The sequence below is a fragment of the Seriola lalandi genome, unplaced genomic scaffold (assembly GCF_002814215.2).
Source record: "Seriola lalandi dorsalis isolate HSWRI2012SDOR001 ecotype SW California unplaced genomic scaffold, Sedor1 jcf7180002054879, whole genome shotgun sequence".
NCBI classification, from domain to species: domain Eukaryota; kingdom Metazoa; phylum Chordata; class Actinopteri; order Carangiformes; family Carangidae; genus Seriola; species Seriola lalandi.
This window is the reverse complement of record NW_019525432.1, coordinates 616,549-632,200: the sequence shown is the minus strand read 5'-3', so window position 1 is coordinate 632,200 and position 15,652 is coordinate 616,549. Positions and strand designations below refer to the sequence as shown.

Sequence of the window (15,652 nt, the reverse complement as noted above, 5' to 3'; positions counted from 1 at the left end):
CATGGGTTTTGAATGTTTTTATATATCAACGTGATTATGATATTGAATATACTTCAATATTTTGTGGTGAATGCACCCATAAACGATATTTTGAATACAGTGGCTTCAGAAATTCTACTCCGAATTATCTATTATAACATTAAAGCTGCACTTTTGAGTGAACAATGGATCATGTGACATACATTTGATCTCAAAGGGGTTAATTATAAATGATGAACCCACAGAAAACTATCCCTTAATTTTCAACTTCCCTTCAGGTCTGTTTTAGCCTCTTTTAGCTCAGTCAGTGTTTTGGTTTCCTGGCCGTGCTCCTTGTCTGCTGGATGTGTTAATATCTAATCTTGCAACTGTTAGCTAACATATTGGCAAATATTAGCAAAAGGCAACAATCCCCACATATAAAGTATCCCTATAAAGAATTCTTTATGATACACTGTTTTGGCATATAGGGAATGTGTACATTACTGTTAACAATAAATTGTACAAAGAATGATATAAGTCAAAGTGTGACTTTTAAATGCTACTTACAATTTGGAAACCTAGCAAGAACCTTTTAGGGCATTAAGAGGTGATAAAATAATAGCTCCAATACTAGTTCCAAGAGACCTCAGTTTTAACCTTCACATTAGTATCTACGACTGTGTAAGGGGTCATTTCTGCATGCTCATCTATTAGTTTCAAGATTTCCGACAGCACATAAAGGCAGCCGTTGTCCTCTGCCCATCTGCTTGCGTTGCCTCGTCTTCTATCCTGACACTGTGCCTCTCTCTGTATGTGGGATGGTGTTGATGCAGAATTAGTGCGTTAAGGCCACTCTTCCTCAATGTGCTCTCATTCTGTCACCGCCTTTAGCGCTGTATCCGTGTGTGTGTGTGTGTGTGTGTGTGTGTGTGTATATATATGTGTGTATGTGTGCATGTGAAGTGGGTCGCAGGTGGTCAGCAACAGCCACACCTGTTGTTAATGTGATGGAGTATAAGAGCTTATATAGAATATTCCATTTATAGCAAAACAAACACACACATCTATGATGAATGGGATGTGGTTTGACAACAAGGTAAAAATAGGCGTCGTAGTATATTGTCTGTCGCTGGCTGTGTCTCGCACACGCTCGCTCATATCCGTTGATGTCGCTGTCAGTGTGTGTGTGTGTGTGTTTGACTTAATTTTTTGGGATATTTCCTCATATTTTCTCTCCCTCCCCCCTCACAGTCTAAATTACACTTCACAGATTGGTTCCACAGGGGAAGTTTGTGTGTGTGTGCGTATGTGTGTGTGCATGTGTTCGTCTGTTGATGATAAAGAGTGGGATTCCCCTAATTTGAGTAACATAACTCACGGCCTAATAAAAAAAACAACATCTATCACAGTCAACGAAGGACAGGTTGAGTAAAGGAAAACGCCTCACAGTTCAAGCTGTCTCTCACTTGCACACACACACACACACACACACACACACACACAAACACACATATTGCTAAACTATCATGGGGGTTGTGTGTGTGTGTGCCTGCGTGTAAGGAGCTCAGCTCAGTTCATTAATCTTGTCTTTGTTGTGTCAAGGCAGACCTAATTAGATTACATTACACACGCTTATTCAAGGCAACCAAGCAGGAAGCATATGATATGTTGCAATATGGTAAGAGCACACACACACTCACACACGCACAGGGATAAAACAGACATAGAGACCAAACACGGCAGATAAAGACCTCATCACATGTTTGTCAAATGCCTCTTATCACTAGAAGGGAGATTTGATGTCACAATGAAACACAGATTCACACCAATTTCTACGGGGGCAAAAAGCCGCCTGGACAGCACAAGACTCACACTTTTACAAGAGGCAGAGTGAGCAACACTGGATGGCTGTAAATACATCAAACATCATGTCATACAGCTATCAGCTTGTCAAGGGGAATCTGGGTTATTACGATGCGTGACTCTCGGCATCAGTCATCTCCCTTCTATCTCGCTGCCGCCGTTCCCGTTACTAAAATAAATATTTGGGCTTTCTGCTTTTCCAGAAGGGTTTTACAGCAGCGTCCTGCTTTACATTCAGAAGGTTACTGACACCGTGAACTTGATCCTCATGTGGTGATCAACCACTGGAGCATCTGGCCTTAATAAATTCAGCCTAGCCGAATCTGTCTCTGTTTTTGAGACTGTAGTTAGTGGTGGTGTTGAATTGGAGTGATAAAACATTAGTTACTGGACCTTTAACGTGTTACTTAAGTTTAACTTCTGTTATCTAATTAAGAGGAATAATACACTGTGGTAGATACTTACTTAAATAACTCCAGTATCTATAATTACTCACAACTGCTGAAAAGAAAGTTAACAAAACAGAATACATCACATTATATGAAAAATAGTATACTACTACTCATAATTAAAAAAAAAAAAATTAAAGCAGCATTATATGATATTTTTAATAGTGAACCGATTACACTGTTTTACCCAGTACTAACAAAAATATCTTTTTCTTCTTTACAGAGGTAGACTCTAGGTCTTACAACCATCCCTCTCTTATCAGCTCCTGAGAGACAGCTGGATCAACGGCTAATGGGTAAGGAAAGATGAAAAACCTTCTGTAATTACGACCAAAACAGAGCTAAAATGTGAGTGCTACATTTGTCAGGGGGCTATAAACTCAGCTCCAGACAAATGCTAACATTGCTGTTAGAAAAAGGATTTGTAGGTCGGCAACTGTTTGATAATGTGTTAGCTACAGTGATACGATGGTAATAAACATTAGCTGTAGCCAAACCTGTTGCCAAATACTATAAAGTAAACACTAATGCCATATAGAGTTGTTCATAGTAGACTGTGATGGCAGTAAACAGATAGCTAGTGTTAGCACACAAGAACTCTGAACTTTACTGTGAACAAAATAAAATCTGCACTGAGCGATTTTTGAGTTTTGCTAGTGCTAGGGCATTTAAAAAAAAAAAATCAATAGATTTAAATCCTAATAACATCACAGCTGTACAGTATTTTATTAATTAGCCCACAGAATTGTAGTCAAGGTAACCACTGCTTACTGACCTGCATGGAGTTTTGTATTTTTGAAATGTGACTAATGAACATGAACATTTCTATTTATAGAAGTCATTAATTTTATGATAGAAATAACAGAATAGCCCATAGTGTATATTAATGGTTATACGGTGAATGTGTTTGATTTAACACTTCTGCAGAGCTCCCCCAGCTCTTATGTCTGACTCTAAATGTGTAAGTGAAAAATGAGTTGGTTACTTTGGGGTTGATGTGCAGCAGGACATGATGATGTGTGAATCATTATCACTGTCATTACTGCCATTACTTTAGCCAACTGGATGGTGATTTTCTATGAATTTATCACCATGTCCCCTTCTCCACGGTAATTGATTTCCCTGCTCTACGCTCTGTCTGAAAATTGCTATAAAATGTTCGGTTTTTTTTTGTTTCTTTCTCCAGTGACACGAACATTGAACGGCCACGACTGCTTTGTTCTTTGCACTCTGGGATTCCAGTTTGTTTGTACCGATGTTGATCCAAGATCCAAACCTCAATATCCTCCACAAACTAATATGAATCCTGAGTGAGTCTATTCATGTGTTCGTTCTTCTCTCACACGTGACTTCATACATATTGGCAATCTGATTTTTACAACTTGGCCATTTGTCTAAGATTTTATTATTATTTTCAAAATGACACTGACGGGTCGGGAAGCGAGAGCTGGAATAAGATGAAATACGATGTTCTTGTTGTAATAATGTTGTAATAATCTGCCCTCTAGACCATCAGTGCGACATGTTCTGACTATATTATGTGTGCAATCAATCAAAAACAAGGCAACACAAGTGCTGTAAATGGGCTGTGGAAATGCATTTGTGTCGCCATGCTAGCAGCAGGGGTCTAGTAATGTCCATGTCGGCCAGTCTATTGATTTCTCGGATGATTGGCCCACATGATGGATTGCCATGAAATTTAATACAGACCTTTATGGTCCCCAGAGGATGAATCCTAATTACTTTGGTGATCTCCTGACTTTTCTTCTGGTGGCACCATGAGGTTGACATTTTTGGTTTTGTGTGAAGTGTCTCAACAAAAATTAGATGGATTGTCATAACATTTCGTAGAGGGTGTTCAGTGTCCCCGGAGGAAGAATCCTAATGACGTCCCGTTCTCTTGAAGGCAATATCTCGGGAACATCGGGAGGGAATTTCTTCAAATTTGGCACAAACAATCACTCGGACTCAACGATGAAGTGAATGGATTTTGGTGGTCAAAGGTTAAAGTCACAAAACATGTTTTTGGCAATAAGTCAGGAATTCACGCACTAAATGTGATGAAATACACTTAATACCTTTTGATTAAATTCCTTCAAAGACTTCACTACATATGTTATCTGAGTCTGGAGTACAGCTTCACAGAGCTTCTTGTGTGTCTGTACAGTCTGTACAAGTTGTTACCAGTTTGTCCACAGGGTGGGTGCGTAATTCACAGGGGACGGCATGTTTGTTGCTTTGCTTATGGCTGCTTGTAATTTCTGTTGCTCTGGGACAGAAGCTCATTCCCTCTCACTCTGGATAAGACAAAGACTCAGATATGAAGTCTACAGTTTCGAAATATGACATTCAGTTTTATGAACCGTAATTATTATTCGCAGCCTTTGTGTACAGATTCTGCTCCTCTCTCTGTCTGCGTTAGCGTGCTACAAAGAAACTATGTGGACATGACACACTGAAGTGGCACGGCCATTTTCACACTTCACAGAGCATCACATGTGGCATGGCAAGAGAGGGAGCCTGCCGTGGCAGAACAGAAGTCGGAGAGAGAGAGAGAGAGAGAGAGAGAAATGAGAGACGGACGGAGGAGAGGAATATTGGGACTTTGTTTCATCAGATCGTATTTTACTCCCACCACACACACACACACACACACATACACACACTCACTCTGACAGTCACAAACTTTCACTCATTACCAGCCCCCCCCCTCCCCCACCCGTTTGAAGCACCAATCTCTCTTCCTCCCACACTCTCTCCGTCTCCTGAGGTTTTTCCTTCCTGACTTTGTTTCTTCTTCCTCTTCCTTTCCGTCCTTCCGCCTTCTGTGTGTTTTTCTTACCAATCTTCTTTATCTCGTCGCCGGCTGCTGGATGCCATTTTATTCTCTTTCCCTCTACGCGCTGCTGCTCTTCCTGGTATAACACAGCTGTTACAACCCGTCTCTCACTCACTCACTTTTCTGCTTTTCTTATACACACACATACACACACACACACACACATACACACATATTCACTTCTCCTGTTCTGCCAACTTCAAACTGTCTTTGCGTTCTCTCTTATGTAAATTTCCAAGTCTCTTCCTTTTTCTGCACCTTGAAAAAACACACACATACACACACACACACACACACACACACACACACACACACACACACACACACACACACATACATACACACACTGTCTTGAGTCATACACCAGTTTCTTCACATTAGCTAATCTCACACATCACCATTCACACATTTCCACTTGCTCTAAAAGGTGCAGCACACACACACACACACACACACACACACACACACACACACACACACACACACACTTTTACCCACCAGCTCTTCCCAGCACACACATTGGTACACACCCTCTCTCCTCTTGCTCTCTTTTCCTCCCTCCCAGTTATACACATTCTCTCTCTCTGTCTCTCTCTGTCTCTCTCTCTCTCTCTCTCTCTCTCTCTCTCTCTCTCAGTCCTCATCTGCACCTCAGCAGAGTAACATGTTGCCTCATCGCAGACACAGCGCTGAGCAGTAAGCAGAGGCTGCCTGCTCTCTGTCTGACTGACCAAACATTCAGAGCAAACAAGAAGGAGAAGCAAGAGGAAGGGAAGTCTCATCTCTCCTCTTTGGTGTCTGACCATCTTCTCTGGAAGGAGGAGGAGGAGGAAGAAGAAGATCTGTTTTTACACAGTCCCTACTGAGTTTGTCACCTCAAGCAGGAGGAGTGGCAGAAGATGCAAGGGAAACTGGAGTAGCTGAAAAGTTGGCTCTCTTTCAGTCAGCTGTCCATCCATCAGCTGACCAAACTTTTTTAAAAGAAGAAGAGGAAGAGGTGTACTGCCCAGGGTGGGCGAGGAGGAGCGGGAGTGAAAGTATCCTTCACCCCGGTCACTTCCGTGCACACGTGTTTTGGTCAGTAAGAAAGCAGGACCATCCTTCCAGAGGCAGCTACCCATGTGGCAGGAGGCTCTGTGGACCCGCGGACGTTACCTGCTGGAGAAGAACGATGGAGGCGAGGTTGCAGAGGGGCCCGAGAGCCTTGGGGACGGGTGCCCGGGGTTCCAGGGCGAGGTGTGTGTGGAGGGCGAGAAGCCCCAGGACTGGCTGTATGAATCTTACTACAGAATGAGCCAGCAGCATCCGCTGATCGTGTTCCTGCTGCTGATCGTCATGGGAACCTGCCTCGCACTGCTGGCGGTGTTCTTTGCTTCAGGACTGGTGAGTGAGAGTGTGTGTGACTGTGTGTGCGTGTGTGTGTGTGTGTGTGTGTGTGTGTGTGTGCGTGCAGAGGTGTGGGTAAGTTAATCTATCCAGAAAGAGGAGGTTAGTTTTATCTTAGAAATAAATGCCACACACCAATTAACAGGAAATGTTGTCATTGTTGTATGTTTTCACTATGGTAACAAACAGCTTAATCTGTGACTTATTCACATTTAGATGGGTTTTTTTTCTCTCTTAACTTTGTTACTGAGACACTGGAATAAATAGAAGAACTTGGTATTTAAAGGAATTGGTCAACATGTTAGAAAATACACTCAATCATTTGAAAAAAAAAAAAAAAAGACTTGGATGGGAAAATTGATACCACTCACATTTCTGTGAAGTAAATATGTAGCTGGAGTGAGCAGCTAGTTAGCTTAGCTTAGCATTAAGACTGGAAACAGGGAGGAAACAGCTAGCTGGGCTCTGTCTAATGATAACAAATCTAAAGCTAACTAATTAATATGTTACAGCTTGTTTGTTTAGCCAAAGTGTAAAAATAACATTGCTGTTTTACCGGGGGCATTATGCACCGGACAATTTCTTGACCAAAAGAAAATGAAACAACAAGACATAGTGTGTTAAGTAGTGAGCTTTGGAGGTGCTAGGAGGTCGATTTTGTTTTGTTACCTTTTGACAGAGCCAAGCCAAGCTAGCTGTTTCCCAATGTTTCCGGTCTTTGTGCTAAGCTAAGCTAAGCTAAATACCTCTGGGCTCCATCAGCTACATATTCAGACATGAGAGAAGAATCATTCTTCTTTTCATGCTTTCAGCAAAATAAAGCAAATAACTTCAATCCCCAAAATGTTGAGCTATTCCTCTAATATGAGCAGTGATCAGCAGCAGGACAAGAAAGCGTGCCACCTCTAGAAATGAATCATGAACGCATCACACATCAGTACTGCACTTGTTGTTTCTGCAGTACTCTGAGAAGTGTTGAGAAGTTCTCTCAGCTACAAGCGATGACCAGAACTGCAGTCATGGAGTAAGACCATGAACCGTACTGATCAACAAACTAAAATGCATTTTTAAAAAGTTCAAAATCTGTCAAAATAAAGGCCACAGTTTGTTTTTAATGCTGAGGAACTCTGTATATTTTATTACAGTGCCATAAAAAGTCCTGCTACAAGCTGTATATACCATTTTTAAGTATCAGATGGTAGCCTTCTTGTAAGGATCACAGAGGAGAGCCCGAACAAAAGAAGAGTTTTGGTTCTAGCACGAGACTGGATGAGACGGGGAGGCCGATGTGCACGCGTATGATTATATGTGAAGCGGCACTTTAAATTGCAACGTCGGGTTTGCAGAGCGGATCAAGAGCGGGATGAGAGATGAGTTCGCGGCTGTGTGGGTGTTGGTGCTTTTGTCAAGAGAAAAGTGTTGTTTTGGCCACAAACACTCAACCACAAACACAAGCTATTGTTTTCTCAAGTGCAGCTTTTCAGTTTTTTTATGAAATAGGAGTACAAAAGGAAGCCCACTCATTGCTGAGGTTGTTGTTGTTTCAAAATGATTGTTTTTGCTGCTGTACGTATGTTCAGGGCAAGCTGTAGACTCTTGTGTGTGTTTGTGTGTTTGTGTGTGTGTGTGTGTGTGCTTCATTTGCTCTCAAAGTAGCGCCGGTACGCTGTCGTTGAAGTCCTGCAACATTCAATTGAACTCTGTAATGTGGTCATTCCCAGGAGAACCTCCACCTTAATCAATCCCTTTACTTCTATTTAAGACACATCAATATGACTTATTACCCGGGCGGGTCGATTTAATTCCCCATGTTCGACTCATCTTCTTCCTCTACACTTGGGTCACAGGTTGATTGCAATCTCCCCTAATAATTTTTCATTACTCACAGTATCCATCACATTTTTTTCCCTATTTGTTTCTATTAAACAACAGACAGATTTGTCTATAGTCATGTAGTGGTTGTTCGGCGGGGCATGTGTATTTATTACTGCTGGACGTAGAAGAATGGCAGGAATAAATAGAGGGTGGGTTTGGGGCTGGGCGGCAGAGGGAGGGGAGGATGTTGTTGTAAGTGTTCTGGCTTTATCAGTGAGCCGACAGAAACCCAACCAAAGCAGCACTAATGCTCCCGAAATGACTGCACACTTTAATCTTTCCCAACAGATCAGGGCTGGAGTGGGACAATGTGGTGTTTTTAAGACAAAGACTCCTCCACCCATACTGCACCGTGTGTGTGTGTGTGTGTGTGTGTGTGTGTGTGTATACCTGGGGAGTGTGGGTATGTACATGTATATGCTTGCTATGCGTGTTCATGTTTGTGTGTTGTTTGGGTGTGTTTATCTGAGGAAGTCTCTCATTTCCTTCACAGGCTAATCTGCAATTTTTTGAGAAGATTATTCATCTTGTTTTTTCTTGTTGCCTTGAAGTATTGATTGGAATGTGTGTAGGTATTTGTGCATGTGTGTGTGTGTGTGTGTTTGTGTGTGTGTGTGTGTGTGTGTGTGTGTGTTAGCATGCCCAAACATGTGTGAGTCTCTCGCAGTCACATGGCAGTATGTTAACCAAATGACATTTTAAACACCATTTGACAGTTTAATAGGGATCGATATTACGTCTGGTGATGGAACATTGGAAATCTATAAATTGGATAAAACAGCTCACATTATTTTCATTGATTACATCGGTATTGTTTACTATTGACCCCAGTGTTGACTTCAGTTTCTGGTAGTTAATGATCATTTGCAACGTATTGTTCGTCTTTGCGGTTTCAGAGTTGGTTGATATTACATCAGTAACATCTGCAAAACATTGATTTATTTCCATTTCATCCGGAGTTTGATAGATGCAGGGCTGTGAGAGCAGGGTGTTTTTGTAATGATGGATCACCAATCTGTCACTCGGGGGGCAGGAAGGTGAATGAATGTGGTGAAGTAGAGCTGCAACACTTCAAAGGACGAATCTTGTACATGCAAATTCTGACTTCATACAAAAATGTTGAGTTTAATCTTTAAAAAAGATCTTCATTTTACTTTCTGGGCAAAAAAAAAAAAAAGCCTTGATCTCCTTACATGATATCCCCTTAGCTTTACTTTTGAATTATACCGCCCTCAGTTACATCTCATATCAGCGTGCTACAGGAAAATATCACATTAAAGGACCACTCCGTTGTTTTAGTGTTACACCTCTATAAGTTTTAGGAATTCACAAGAGACACATTCAACAAAGAATAGTCACAATCGAAGCGGCAGTATGAGACAAATCGAAACAACTCAAGTGCATCTTTTCGTCCGTCTGGTGTTGTGTTTCTTTTTAGTTGTACTGTTTCTATTTGTGGTCGATTTGCATTTACATTTTCTCATTTGTCAGACGCTTTCATCCAAAGCATCTTATAGGTGACGGTGATGCACATCACTAAAGCTTCAGTGCGGTAGGAGACCTTGGTGTAAGTACTAAGGACTACATGGATTCAATGTGATCTGAAAGCCTCCATCTGAAGGATTGCCTCATTTGTCTGTGCTTTCCGAATCTGTTACAAATCCCTGTTGAAACATAAATCAGTTTTATGATTTGACAATGCTGCGGTTAAAGTCTGGTCAGGTTTAGACACAAAAACAACTTGGCTAGATTTAGTCAAAGGGTCTTTGCTCTGATGTAAGCAGGGTGTTAAGGTTAGCGAAACGTTGTTCTGGTTAAAATGATGAATCAGAGTAATAAACAACAAGGTTAGGGAATAATCATGTTCAAACTAAAAAAGAACAAAGTGACTGTTGACTGGAAATGGAAAACACACTGTGGTCGTCTACATTAAAGTCTAATTTAGATTTCTTCGAAATTCTTATTATTCATAATTCAGCCACTTCCTTATTTAGAGCTTCATAAGGGCCCATATCACCACATTTCCATGGCCTTTCCTTCACATGTATGTCATTTATTGTGTGGCTGGTGGGAATCTTCACTTGTACGAATGCGTTCCAAACTGGTTCGATCCTCTCAGCGGTGACATCGCGCTGCTCCTGCCCTCTGGCATCTTTCTGTGTGATTGTGAAACGACTGTTTCTTCACCCTGTACTGAGAAAGTCGACCCCTGGGGTGCTGTGGTGAACGGATGTACAATCACACACTTGAAGGAACAACATTTCTCAAGATCATTATACATGATAAAGCAAGTTTTGTATTGTGTTTGTCCTTTCATTACAATCGGTCCTCACGCTGCCGTGATGCTTCCAGCTAATTTTAATAATTCATATCATAATCTTTCTGTTCATATACATGGCTGCTCTACAACCTTTGACCTGTTTTAGCAAAGTCTGTTAATGTACCTCCACACTGCAAATAGAGCACTCGAGGAAAGGTTTGTTGATTATTGATGATTTTCATAACCAGGCTGAGAGCAGATTGAAGAAAGTCCAGCCACGGACGCTGCTTCATCAGGCAGGATAAATATTCAACAGGCACCAAAACACGGAAAGTACATACACACCGTCATGATTTCAACACTGGCTCCTCCTGTGCCACCTCTCGCCTTCTTCTCACTCACTGACATAGTGTATTTGGTGTGTTTGTGTCATTTCACTGCTGAGTAATTACATTACTGCATCTCTCTGTCTCTTTCTGGCTTGCTGCTGCTGCTGCTGCTGCTGCTGCTGCTGCTGCTGTCTCCATGTTCCCCCCTTTTCCTCCCAGTATAATAGCTGGATAAGCCAGACAGGGTTAAAATAGGAAATAATTGTTCTGGGTGACAATGCAGTACATTATGGCAGGCAGGCACAACTCCCTCCCTCCATGCCATGTCGAGGGAAATGGCTTTAAATGGTTTCAAAGGGGGTTTTAACAGGATTAAATGGCCTGCAGTGAGAAATGTGCAAAAGTGTGGATGCTTCTTTTTTTTCCTTAGTGAGAGAGAGCAGCTCCCTCTGCTCCCTAACCTGTGTGTGCATGTATGTGTGTGTGAGCATACAGTTTGTACAAAATGAGTTTTGACACCGAAGGACGGGTCTCTGTCACCGAGGTACCCCTCTGGTGTTCTTGTGGGTTTGCAGTCTTGCTTACATCCTCATTAGGATTCAACCCGTGCTTCAGGCTTACTGTATAGCTGGCGTGGCGTCAGCAACCAGGTCCCATGGGATCCCTTCGCCAGACCCTGACTCATACTACTTCTGCTACATCACGCTGCTTCATTAATACACAGCAAAACGCTCTCTTCCTGCGTTTGCTCCGGCCAAATAGCTTCTTGCTATTTCTCTAGCTCCAGTCAATAAACTGTCAAATCAGCCACAAATTCAAGGGTGAGCCTGTGGCATCTTTTCATTCTGTTACATAAAAGCTGCTCCAGTGAATTGCAGGCTAAGAGAGTCAAACGCATTTCTGTGCCCACACTGATGTTCATTTTACTGTAAAATTGGTGACATCTAATCGTACAGCAGCTTGCTAATTTAACATTTACAGCTGCCGGACCTGTCAGTGCAATCATGACTTTGGAGTTACTTAAAATGGTTTACGTGGGTGTCGGGTAGGATCGGGTCTGTGAGAGTGTGCTGTGTGTGTGGAAGCCGTGCGTTCACAGTCTCTCTGAGCAAATGATGGTGATTTTGCTCACTGTTCCATAATTTAACACACGCTGAAGAGGGAAAAAAAGGGCTAAGAGAGTCCTTTATTCATACCCTGCCTGCATTTCTGTGTGTGTGCGTGTTTGCGAGTGATGGGATTTTTTTAAGCGTTTATCACTGAAAATCAAAAGTTGTTTCTGTATAGTTAGAAATATGTTGAGGACACATGCACATACAGAGGTTACGGACAGGTAAGAAATGGGAGGAAGACATGATGGTGGGAACTGAAAGGTGTTGCAGTCTCCTCCTGTTAGCACGAATGATTTATCACAAAGAGAAGTTACGTGAATCTCACCAGATAACTGAACAAACTTTGGTTCACAATTTTGCAGTCTCTCTTTATTTAATTGACACGAGAACCATCCATCCCTCCATGAAAGCGCGGTGAAGATAATAGTGCGGTGATAGCGAGTGTGTTATTTCGTCATACATGAAATCATCTTCAACAAATAAGAAATTCTGACAGCTATGTGAAGTTTCAAGGAAGAAGAGTCAATATCCTCTCAAGGTGGAGAAGAAAAAAAAACAAAAAACTGAACTGCCTTTCTTAGAAAAAAGCTACAGCAGCCTCGTCTCTTTTTTTTTCCAAGTCAACTGTTGGGACGGACAGTTTTGTGTTTTGTGCAGCGTGCATCCTCCTGGAGTGTAAACATGACATTAGACTTAGAGTTAGGAAGGGGCTCTCTGCTGGAGAGGAGGAGAGGGTGGGTGAGGGAGGTCTGGTCCAAGTCAAAGAGACAGAGAGAGAGTGTGTGTGTGTGTGTGTGTGTGTGTGTGTGTGTGTGTGTTTTGACGGTTTGTAAATGCTGACTTTGACAGTGTGAGCGCAGAAGTGATGCTGTAGCACATTCTCTGGGCTTAGACTGTCTGTCTGCTGATCTGCGTGCCGTCTGTTTGTGCTGTTTGTGCGTGTGTGTGTGTGTGTGTGTCGTGCCATACCTCCATCCCCCTGAGCACATAATGTCCTCATTAAGATACAAAGTTATGGGGAGTTCTCCTAAAGTATGCAGACATTTTGTTATTTTGACCATATTAGTTGGTTTTACGGTTAATGTTTGGGTCAACTGATCTGTAGTCGGTATTTAGAGCATTTTAGGACTCCTTAAAGGAATTCTTTGTAAGTTTTGCTATTGCTACATAGCGAAAGTTAGCATTAGCAAGTGTTTACTTACCAGTCTAGATGAAAAACTTAATTCCTTTACTCGCTAAGAGCTGTCTCCAGTGGTGGAAAGCAGCATTAATGTTAACTCTTGTCTCTATCATGTCTTTTCTTCTAGTGAAGTTAGCACATTAAATAGCGACTTCAATCTTCCCTGAGGACGTAGTGCGGCTCAGAGGCTGTATTATTAACCTTTTGTCTTGTAAACACAACAATGGCTGAAACTCCACCACCCGTTCCTGGCAAGAAACCACATTTGGTGGCAGAGGAAACTTACAAATAGCCTCTAGTGTCTCTGGTTGGTCTTTCTCTGGTCCAACAGTTTAACAGACTTTGTGCTAGTGTATAATCAGAGTACATGACTTTTTAGAGCTGCTAGTCGATTCCCACAGTGGTTACAAATGTACCTAGTGGAGGGTCCTCACTACTATATTAATGCAACGTGTATAGGTGTGTAAACTGTCGACTATCCATACAGGCATGTACTGAAAATCGCTTTCCAATCACTTTCATCTGCAACTGTATAAATCAATAATTCTCTCTCTCCCTCCAGACAACAGAGGACCACTTGGCGTTCCTGATCACGGTGCCGGCCGCTCTCATCCTCTTCCTGTCCATCTTCATCCTCGTCTGCATTGAGTCGGTCTTCAAGCGGATGCTCCGCCTCTTCTCTCTCCTTATATGGGCCTGTCTGGTCACCATGGGTTACCTGTTCATGTTCTCAGGAGGGATACTCAGTCCGTGGGATCAGGTAGATAAATGTGTGTTTGTTTTGTGTGTGTGTGTGTGTATCTGGATGTGTGTATCTGGATGTGTGTGTCTCAAAGAACATCTACGGGCTTGGTTATAGCTACTGCAGGTCTGGTTGTACAGTTCAGTTGAGTATTCGCTAAGCTCCAGGCAACTTTTAATTGTTTCCAGTTGACCTGTAAAGGTGTCTTAAATATTCACCTGATCCCTATGTACATGATACCGTGACATCACAAAAGGATATTATAAAAGACTGAGGTTAAAGCTAGAAGCTAGCCATAAAACTAGCTATGTCCAAGGTGAACAGTTAGCATCCGTGCAAGTTGGTGAGTCACGTAGAAGACATGAAGATAAAGACACAGCATCGCTCTTGTCTTGCTATGTAGAGTTTTAGGAGTAAGATGAGGAAACATGCTGTTTTTTTGTTCTAACGTAAACATGTTTTGCTGCTTTGCTTCAGTACTTGGACAACAATAATAATACAACAACAATACAAGACACATTGGATTCGTGCTATGTTTGTATTTTCAAATAGTGTGTGTCACTTTTGTTTAGCTGGGGTTGCCGGGAGTGTGTTACTGTGGCTCAGGACAGACTAGAGGAGTAACCAAATACCAATGCATTGTTTGGATATGAACGGATGATGCCCCCTTAACAGATATGAACAGCTTTTTTTACTCCCCTCATGCTCACCCCTAATTGCAGGCAGACACCCGCGGGACTACAATGCTGCAGTTGATATCCCATTAACTTCCTCCGTGCCTCTCCAGACAGTTGGAGTGTGCAGTGCAGCACCTGCACTGGCTTACCTGCTGAAAGTGCTCCCAGGTCTGAGGGTGAAAACAGTAGAAAGGAGGGAAAGAATTGAAAAAATAAATAACATCTGGTGTTGTAGACTTTTGTACGCTCATCTGTAGCAGCTGGGTTTTATCCTTTTTTAAACACTCAGTGAGAAAAGCAATTGTCTGGCCACATCAAATGGAGCTTGAAGACTTGAATGAAGAAGGTTAGACTACTCCAAATGAATTTGTTGTATGAATTTGCATATTTGAACCTTGAATTTCAAGCTCATTTACCATTAAATTAGAAGTTTTATCTAATTAATGAAGGTACTACCCACACACTATGCCAGCTATGCGTAAGGATTGCCAGTGAGTTGCCTGAACAAGCAGGAACATGAATGAATGTAATGCAATGGAAACATGGATCTCACACACACACACACGTTGCAGTCTGTATATACTGTATCACTGCGTCGTTTTTTTTATTTGAGTATAAGAATTTATTTATTTTCCTGCAACAGTTTGCGGCGCGGTGTCTGAGCCGCCTGTGCCAGCAGCCGGCTCTGTGCCCGTTTCATAACAGGTAGTCCACAGGTTGCATCAGGGGTCTGTGTTAACAGATCATATCTGCTCCAGAATTTATTTAGAGATATTATTTTAGAGATGGCCAGTTTGTTAAAGGCATGCAGGATATAAAAAATGTCATACAATATCTTCTTTCATAAAAATGATGGCTTATGTGCCGTCTGAAGAGATATATCGACGAGGTATATTGTTAAGCACGTAAACACAGTCGAGACTCCAGCAGAGGCAGGTGGGAAATAACTAAGTAAAAAGACATACGAGAGAACTGGAGC

At 42.0% G+C, this 15,652-nt stretch overlaps 1 protein-coding gene across 3 annotated transcripts in view; it reads left to right on the top strand.

The window, feature by feature from the left end:
* The first annotated feature begins 5,370 nt into the window (after positions 1-5,370).
* adcy2b (adenylate cyclase 2b (brain)) overlaps positions 5,371-15,652 on the top strand; it is a 49,129-nt gene continuing 38,847 nt past the window's right edge. For 2 of the 3 annotated variants that reach the window (XM_023428506.2, XM_023428505.2), the window contains exons 1-2: positions 5,372-6,495; positions 13,817-14,014. In XM_023428506.2, the coding sequence (XP_023284274.1) occupies positions 6,232-6,495; positions 13,817-14,014 (462 nt within the window). In that variant the 5' untranslated portion in view covers positions 5,372-6,231. Of the gene's footprint in view, positions 6,496-13,816; positions 14,015-15,652 lie in introns of all 3 variants that reach the window. The other variant, XM_087179919.1, reaches the window with a different exon arrangement.